The sequence below is a fragment of the Propithecus coquereli genome, unplaced genomic scaffold (genome assembly GCF_000956105.1).
Source record: "Propithecus coquereli isolate 6110/MARCELLA unplaced genomic scaffold, Pcoq_1.0 Scaffold104, whole genome shotgun sequence".
NCBI classification, from domain to species: domain Eukaryota; kingdom Metazoa; phylum Chordata; class Mammalia; order Primates; family Indriidae; genus Propithecus; species Propithecus coquereli.
The window spans coordinates 3,244,037-3,253,773 of NW_012134303.1; the positions used below are offsets into that span (position 1 = coordinate 3,244,037).

Consider the following 9,737-nt stretch of genomic DNA (forward strand, 5'->3'; position numbering starts at 1 on the left):
TCTGGTTCCATATGAAGCATAGAATTATTTTTTGTAGATCTGTAAAGAATGATGATGGTATTTTGATAGGGACTGCATTAATTCTGTAGATCACTTTAGATAGTATGGACATTTTAACAATATTGATTCTACCAATCCATGAGCATTGTAGGGTGGTTTTTTTTGTTGTTGTTTTTAATGAATAAAGTTTACATTTAAAATCTGGACTTCTATTGATAAACAAGAAAACCTGACAATATCAGGCCATTATCTACTGGAACTGATGCATGCCTGCCTCCTTTTAGATGGGATATGTGCGCTACTTTCTCTATTCATCCATCTTTACGCACTTACAATAACTAGCCCTACAAGGCGTTTGAATTTGTAGTCCTTGCTTTTAGTTCTTCTGCATCCCATAATGCATTAACAGATTTTTTTTAAATACAACACAAGTATTGCAGCATTATTATTTGTATCTTTTTTCTTTATTGTATTACTTTAACTGTGACATGCAGAAAATTATTGTAAAATGTTCTCTTATCATATCAATTATAGTTCGAATTTCTGATAAAAGGATTCACCATTTTAAAAGCAAATGTACCTCGACTCTTAACTCTTAAATAATTATATATATTGAAAATATAGCATAGCATCTAAAATATGGATAGTGACAAAAATACTATACATACCATTTCTATAAAGAGCTCAAATATAATATCCCCCCAATACACACACACACAACCATACAAAATTTAATTCCACTGTGTCTAAAATTTAATAGTAGAAATGATGTCTATCCTATTGAAAATTATATTTAAAAGGAAGGCCTGAGCCAGCAGTTCTCTGCTTTACCCTTTTTAAATCCCCAATTTGCATACAACCAAAATTTATCAATTTCGCATTATACAAAAAGTCCAGGAGAAAACTTTTAGGTACTTTTAAATCACTGTAGTTGTGTGATATTTTGAACAGCTTTCTGAATTATCTTATACTTCTCTAACAGATTACATAAACCGATTATCAGGAATCAGGATGTTAGTGGAAACATTTTTTTAAGTCTTTTGGTCATGTTAGCAATCATTAGCTTATCATCCAGTTGTTGCTCATGATTGTATAGAAATCACTCTGTTGATAATGTAGAAAATACTGAACTAATCCCAGCCAAAGCCACTTAGATATGAGGTTAGGTTAATTTTGATACAAATATTGTATTACTCTTCAGTTAGATTGTCTTCCGTAGCTTCCTGCATCTTTAATACTGTGTCAGATAGCCTTTATTTAGAATCTAGTGTAATATTGAACATTGCGGCATTGGCCAAGTTTATACTTATTTGAAAAGCCATTCAAGAAGGTTCAACATTGTGTTCAACCTGACTAATAAGCAAGGAAAATTATTTCCTTTTGAAGCAATTCATTAATTACAGTGGAAGCTAGAATGAAAGATGAGCTTTTAAAAATCATTTTCTGACCTAATTAGAATACCTCTGTATACATTTAAAAATAGTTTTAGCTAAATGCTCTTGTGTCTTGACCCATTAAAAGAGAAAGGACTGCTATATCAGGGAGGGGAGGGTGTCTTCTGAAACAGAATGTACTAAAAATAATATTTTTCCAAGAGTGCTAGATTACAAAAGCTGTAATGCTACAACGGAACTATGTGTGCTAAAGAATATCTGGTTACTTCAGGAATCATCTGAGAAGCAAGAGAATTACCTTGGAAGCTGTCTGGATTTGTAGCCATTCGGTTTTATTCTAAACAGATTTTACTGAGACAACCTTCTTTCTTGCAATTTCTTTTACCCTCTTTCTTCATCTCTTTTCTGATTCAATTGCTCATGCAAGTGCCCAGGGAACGCATTAAAATTGCTTTTCGCCTCTGGATCCCCATTTTAGTTTTAAGGATTGTTGTTGCTGAGACATGGCCTCAAGCACTTGGCCTGAGTACGCTGGGTTTGGCAAGTATAGTTTCTGACCTTTTTTTGTAACTTGCTAATTTGTAGAAACAATAGAGGAAAACAATTCTTCATTTGTCAGGGAAATACTGTTGATGTGACAATATCTGTAGTTTAAACACATTTTGTCACATTATTTTATGTATCATGAAATTTAGAAATGCTTAGGTATTTCTTCGTATTTCATATTATGTCACCTAATACATCTCTGAATTTGTGTATTAAATATATTTTAAAATGATATTAATTGGATAAGTAATCCTACCTTTTTTTGCAAAGGGGAGATGACTGTTATGTTTAAAGCTATGAAGAATATTATAAAGCTACTCCTTGTAAGGATTTTAAGCTCAAGCTGTCTTTAGGTTAATTTTCTATTTCTGATTTGAATGAATTGGCTGATAACCAAGGATTGTGTATTTGTTGCTTGGTCTGCACATTCATTACTAAAGTATTTGTTAATGTGCTGAAATGAATCTTAAATTCAAGTCTGTAACACGTAATGTTTCTTCTATCACTATACATAATACTGTTGAAATTGCAAAAAATTCCTCTGTGTTGGAAATATATCTCTGCTTTTTTTTAAATGAGGCTTTTTCCTAAATATAAAGGAGAACATTAAACATATATGACTTGATGACATAAGGGAAGCAGCTCTTTTCGGATGTTGGGTAGTGTGCTCATTAATTTGGAAATAGAGGTTTCTCTTCCTCCTTCTGCTTTGAACCTCTTTTGGTCTTTATTGCTCAGCCAAGCTGCTTCAATTAAAGTAGTAGTGATAAAATGTTGGACACATAAATCTTTATGAAACATAATTCCAGCCCCTGGAAATCATTATACCACAGAATATCATCATTTTGCCTGATTGCTTGGGAATTGGCATGATGCTTACCTTCAATGCTGAAGCCCTCTCAGTGGAAGAAAATGAACAACTCTTCAAGAAGATCCTTGAAGTGTGGCGAGACATACCATCTTCTGTGGGTATGTATAAAATTTCTTAGTCCTTCATATGATCCCAGAGAAACTTTTCAAGGGTAAAAAAATGTGTCCTAAGAAAAGGTTTCCTGAATTATTTATTACATTTTCTCAAGACACATAGGGTTAATTTGGGGTCCTGCATATTTATTCCCCTAGTAAATTAATTCCTGTGTTTGTCGTATGTTTAATGAATTCATGAGAGGACCACAAAGAGACTCCTTTTGGTTGTCTGAGTTGTTTATTTGCAATATTATGTAATTGAAACAGGAGCTAATTCCTTTCCATAATAATCTGTAATTTTGTTTTAACTCCCTTTGCTTGCAGACTTTACACAGATGTTGAAAATGCTTCTTTTCACCACATTGATTTTGGAGGTTTACCTTTATCTTAGGAGACTGCCAAACAGTTGTAAAAGAAAAGCAAAACATTTCTATTTTGTGTAGTCAATAGTGTTCTGTTTAGTGAGTGATATTCCTGTGAAGAATCAAATCATTTAGAGAAGAGATAGATATGACTGACTAGGATGCCTATCAGGTACCACCTAGCTGGCAACAAAGAAAACTGCCTTTTCATCTTCATCAGACTGGGACATTTTTTTTCTTCCTAACCAATGCAGGCCTCCTGAGCTAGGACATCCAAATAATTTGAGATTCTTATGTATTTTTCTGAGGCTTGGTAACTACAGGGGTAGTTCTAGATAGGGAACAGAATGCATATGAAAAGTAAAAATATTAGAGAGAGTAGACTGATTGGATGGAGGATAGCTATTCCTGAAAGGAGGAGAAGTTTAATGGAGCAAATAAAGGAGAAAGGCAGCAGTGTGTGTGTGTGTGTGTGTGTGTGTGTGTGTGTGTGTGTGTGTGCGTGCGTATGCGCGCGCGCGCACGTGTGTCTGTCTGTCTGTGTAGAGTGAGAGGAAGGTGGTCTGGTAAGAGAGAAGCCAGAAGCCTGTGAAATCTCTATAAGATGACTAAATGTGATCCTCACGTGGCTTTAAGGACCAGTTTGAAAGAACTGCTTTTTAGTGAACATTTTTTATATGGGATGATGGCATTTTGCACTGCATCTGCAGAATCCTTTCTTTTTTTGCATACATAGTCAGTGTTAAGGATTGTCCTGAAAACCTGCTCCAATTTCTACAAACAGGTAAGAACTCACAGAGGGTTTAAAACCATTTTAAGTGACAGAAGGTAAATACATACAATATAATTGACAGATCTGGGGCAAAAGAACGTAAAAATAATGAATCATATTCTAGCCTTTATGGTGGTACTTTTGTGATCGATATGTTAATCAGAAATGGGAATAAGGAAATTCAGTTCAAATGGGAAACTGAATAAACTGCTATATTTATGCCACTAGACAACCATAAGAGTCAAAGGGATCTTGAAAAGTCATCTGGTACAGCTCTTGTCCTTAGGCAGGACATCTTCTGAACTAAAACAAAAAGCTATTTTAAGTTGCTAGAATTAGAAAAACATCTATACTTAAAATAAATTATAGCACTGTAAGAACATGATATTTTAGTTTGTGCATTAAGGATATTTTGAGAATATACTGAAGACTACAGTATAACACTGATATTAAGAAAATCAATTACTCTATTTTTCTGTCTAAAAACAACTGCTTTGTTATTTAAAACTAACCCAGAGGTAGATTTCTCCAATTTAAAATTGTACATTTCCTTGAGCTATAATAAATGTGTTCAAGAATAAGATCATTGCTCTGAATTTCCAAAAAAATATAGAGAGATTTAACAATCACAGCTGGTATTACTAAGTGCTCCCATTTCCAAATCACTTGATCCCATCTCAGAAAGCAAGCTAACTCAGTAGCCAGGTTAAGTGGCACATTTATGTGTTTAAGGACTAAGGTGGAAATTATGTGATGCCATATGAGCCATACTTGGACTCAGCAATTACCGTTGGTTTAAGTTTAGAAGTTTTTGCTCTGTGTGCTTATTGACAAAAATACCATTTTTAATGAACAGTCACATAGGTGAAAAAATTCAAATCCAGGTAGACTAAGTCTGTTACTTATTCACATCTCTCAGGCCAGTGATTCTCCCTATTTCCCTTACATCTGGGATGATTTTAATTCTAGTCTGAAATTGGACTTATAAAGTCTTCTTCTAGAACAGTTGTTTTTCTGAGTCAAAATATAATTGTAATTTAATTATAATTTTGATGTCAGTTTCATCCACATAAATATTTTGATTTGTAGTATAAAAGGAGGCAGGAGATAAATGATTGGTAAGTTTTGGTTGAGGGATTCAAAATGGCTCACACTATGCCTATGAAAAGTCACTTTTATAAATGTTTAATAATTCATTCATGAGTCCTTTTATGCATATTTAATGTATACATATATAGGCCAGGTAAATTTTGGTTTAAAGAAAGGCATCCTAGAACTTTTAAGATAAGGAAAAAATTTTAAAAACCTATCTTATAATTATATCAATGCAGAGTTTATTCTCTTTATAATAAAAAAATAAAAAATAAAAGTAATTATTTAAATTCTGATTTTAATCAGATTAATATGGGAATAAAATTGTCTTTGTTGTTTTCTAGACTTCTTCAGCTCGAGTTAAAATCTTGATGTTATTTTAAATGTCAGAATTTGTTCATTTTTGGAATGTTTCCCCCTAAAGTACATAAAGAATATCAACTTGAAAGTTAAATGTTTAATGGTAATGATGCTCCCTGTGTCAGAAATTACCTTATAGCACCAGCCCTCTGTCTGGCTGTTTACATAATTAGGTTTAAGGAAATTATTGTCATAAGCTATATTGCCACTAGCTATTATAAAACAGGGCCAAAAAAGTTAAAGTCTTAATAAAAATTTCCTGAGCCTTAACAGTATCAAATTAGCTTTCATTCTGCTTATAACATGGTAGTTTATTAAATTCCATTAGGGTTCCTATAGTTATTGTTTGAGCAAGTCATTTTTTAATAATTTTGATTTTTAAGAGTTAGGTTTCTATGTATGTCACTTGAGCACAAATATAAACCCTTATTAGGAACACTGTACCTCAGCTAGACTATAAAATAAAGAATGGCACTGAGTAGATTTGAATTTCTATAAATGAGGGAGAATTAACCCTTAGCTTTTTCTGTGGTCTTAGAGAATTATGAATACAAGAATTAATTGAGATCTTATAACTCAGTGTTGGTCACGTGGACCCTTTAAATAGCTGGTTTGAGCACCACTCCTGAGCAGCAATATGGTCAGATAACTGACTATAGAAGGGGAAAAAAGATTGTGTTAACCTGAACCCTAATAATGAGCCTCTTAATAATGAAAAATAATCACGTTGACTGTGGTTATAATTTTCTATGACTGCTGGAAAGATTTTGTTTTTCTGATTTTTTCATTTGTACTGTAGCTTTAGAGTGTACACAACGAACCACAGGATGGGGCCAGAAGGCCATTGAAGTGCGCTCACCGCAATCAAGAGTTCTGGAAAGTGAGCTGAAGCGCAGGTCAATTAAGAAGCTGAGATTTCTGTGTACCCGAGGTGACAAGGTATAGCTTATACCCTCCAGTTAGAGCAAAAGTAAAGTAACTATTGAAAATTAACTAACTAAAGAAATGTATGTCCTTTTCGTTCTGGCCATAAATATATTTGTGTTATATCTTTCAAGTTGGCATACTGTTGATAAAAACAATTTTACATTTTGCAGTAGAAACATTGATTTGATAAGTGATAAAGTTTGATTTAAAAAAAAGAACCCATTTTGGAAAAAAAGTAAAAATTCCAGTTATGTCTTAGGCAAAGCTTAGCCGTTATTTTGTTTAGTGCAAAATCCTTTATTGTCTTAGATCCATAGTCTCTTTTATGTTCATACTAAAATGATATTTTTAAACAAAATGCTTGAGCAAACCTGCCTTTCATCGCTTTCAGTGTAATCCAATAACAGAAGGAAAAAGTACTCAGTTTGCTGAGCACCTAATTACATGTAGGCCTTGTGCTAGGTACTTTAACAGCTATCTCAGCTTATCTTCATGAATGGGTATTATGACGTCCATTTTGCAGAAAAGAAAAATAAAATCAAGATTTGGAAATTATTTGTGTGATTTGATCAATTTTACCAATACAAATAGTTTAGATGAAAAATTTCATTGTATTAAGTCATTACCATTCCTGCATATTATGAGAAATAAAAAAATAGTGTGGAAAAAATAATCCTAATAAGATTAGGAAAAAATCATGTTTAGAAGAGACTACAGAGGATTCAAGTTAATATTAGAATAGTCAGAATAAAGCACCATACGTACACCAAGAAAAGGTGCCAATGTAAAGAGATGCAACAGCAAGAACCTGTGTTTCAGGTAAGATAGACCTAGGATGCAGTCCTGGCTCTGCCTCCTAAGTTTGAGAACCTGACAAGTTTGATTGATCTTTCTGACCCTTAGTTCCTTCATCTCCAAAATGGGAATATTAATAACTGCTTTGGGAACAGTCATGAAAATGAGTGATAATGTGTCTAGAGTAAATATCTCACAGATGGCCTGACACATAAAATGTGTTAAGTCAAGGGTAGCTACCATATCTTATCATCATCATTACTGTTATGTCCAACCCTCCCATAACCCCTCCTCAAAACATCATATTGTAGACCATAAATACCTACAATGTTATCTATCAATATTTAAAATTTTTAAAGGAATTTTTTAAAATAATGAAAAAAGGAAAGAAAATTGCACCAAGTAGAAAATTTCAGTGGCTTCTTAAACACAAGCAGCAATGGTAAACAATATCTGAATAATTTGTTTCCTTATATTTAAAGAAAAGCCAGCTTGAATAAAAGTAGATTATTGTTCTAAAAAGCAAAGAATCATTAACCCAAAACTAAGAACTTCAGCAGATGAATGCCACCTACAAAAAACCCCTAATTTTATTTAAATTGTAAAAATTACCGTTATGTAGAATATGGTAAAAGGTTATTCTTAAATGTATAATTTAAACTCCAAACTAATTTAAACTTTTATCCTTTAATTTGAAGAAAATCTGTTCCAAAAAACCAGTAAGGCTTAATATTTTAATTAGCATATGCAGATAAATTGAAATTACAGCTATATCAAATATCTGGTTACAATGTCTTAAATATCTGATAGTGTCTTTCTTTCTTTTTAAAGCTGTTCTTTACCTCTATCCTGCGCAATCGCCACAGCCGGGTTTACTTCATGACCCTTGGGAAACTTGAAGAGTTCCAAAGCAACGATGGTGTTTAAAAGCTTCCAATGATTTATTGCAACATTTACCAACTTCACATGTATGCAATTTGCATCTTCAGATTTCTGAGATTAGATGAGCATTCAGTTTTATTTTTAGTGAAAAATTAAATCAGAAACTTTTAATGTAGCACAGAATAGTTTAATGAGAAATGCAGCTTTATATATAAAATTAACTATAGCAAGCTCTATGTACTGCAATGGTGTACAATGTCTTTTGCACAAACTTTGTAACTTTTGTTACTGTGAATTCAAACATTACTCTTTGGACAGTTTGGACAGTATCTGTATTCAGATTTTACAACATGGAGTAAAGAATCCTGTTAGGAATTAGATTACAAGCAGCTTTAAAAAGAACTGGCCCTGGGTGAGATTTTTCTGAAAAAGAAAAACATTGACAAACCATATGTGATTTTTCCAAAGTCATATAAAGAACCAAAGGTTAGATCATGAAACAAAAATCTTAAGGACTGTGTTATAACCCAGACTAAGGTTGAACAACCTGCATGCCCAGAGAAAACTACAGTGATAAAGAGGAAAATGCCACCCATTTTCCTCACTGCTTCATGACAATTAAGCTCACAGTTAAAGACCAGTTGTGTTCTTTTCACCCCAAATTAAGCTGGTTTTCTCCCAATGAGAAGAAAGGAAGAAAGCTTCAGATGTTTGGTTTTCCTCAGATCCCCCAAAGATGTGCAATAGCTGTTTTTATAAACCACCAAATAATACACTTGCAAGCCTGAATACAGGATTGAACTCCTATACACATGTACTGTAGAATAAATTCATTTTTTAATACTTTAAAGTAGGCGTCAAATTCTACACCCATAAGAAGATTGGTTGATTTATCAAAATTATTATCTGGCCAACAGTGTGACCATCAAAAAACATTAAATATTTGCCCAATCCCAGATTAAACTATATAAAAATTTCTCTTCAGTTATTAAACAAAAACAATAAAACAAATGAAAAAACTTTGCTAATACCTATGTTTTTCATGTTTCTAGTTTTGTAAAATCAGAAATTAAAAATATTTCAGTGATGTAGGGGCTTAATGTTATAGGTGAAAAAAAGGAAAAGATTTTCAAAACATATAGCTTGTATCATTTCTCTATGTCTGCAAAATTAAAGTAGTGAAAGTCATTCTAGTCCATCACCCAAATATGTTATAGACGCCAAAGATAGGTGATGTCTGGTCACCTATGATAACTGCTACCTGGTAAAAAGCATAATTTCTGCATATCCATCCTCAATACCATGGTTAGTTCTGGGGCAATGGAGAAGCAACAGAACTACCACAAAGTATACCTCAATATAATTCCTCTAGTTCTGCTTCTAAAATCTGAAGACAGTACTAGTGGGATAATCATTTTCAAACTACCTGGTTAACCAAAATACAAAAGCAGCTGACTATGTGTGATTTCATGATAGCACACATCATTTCTTGGTACTTGGTGCCAGAAAAGAAGATTTGGATTTTCCTAACAACTTATATCAAGAGTGTAGTAGCTCAATAATGAGAATTTAGGAGAACCTGAATCCACGAATTAAAGAAATAAATGTGATTCGCATTTCTGTTACTGTGACACAATAATG

General features: G+C 32.9%; 1 protein-coding gene across 1 annotated transcript in view; it reads left to right on the forward strand.

Annotated features, from left to right (window-relative positions):
* NRK (Nik related kinase) overlaps positions 1 to 8,875 on the forward strand; it is a 130,209-nt gene extending 121,334 nt beyond the window's left edge. Inside the window, exons 29-31 of the mRNA XM_012644538.1 lie at positions 2,750 to 2,909; positions 6,292 to 6,431; positions 8,046 to 8,875. Of these exons, the coding sequence (XP_012499992.1) occupies positions 2,750 to 2,909; positions 6,292 to 6,431; positions 8,046 to 8,141 (396 nt within the window). The 3' untranslated portion in view covers positions 8,142 to 8,875. The remainder of the gene's footprint in view (positions 1 to 2,749; positions 2,910 to 6,291; positions 6,432 to 8,045) is intronic.
* Positions 8,876 to 9,737: the final 862 nt, after the last annotated feature.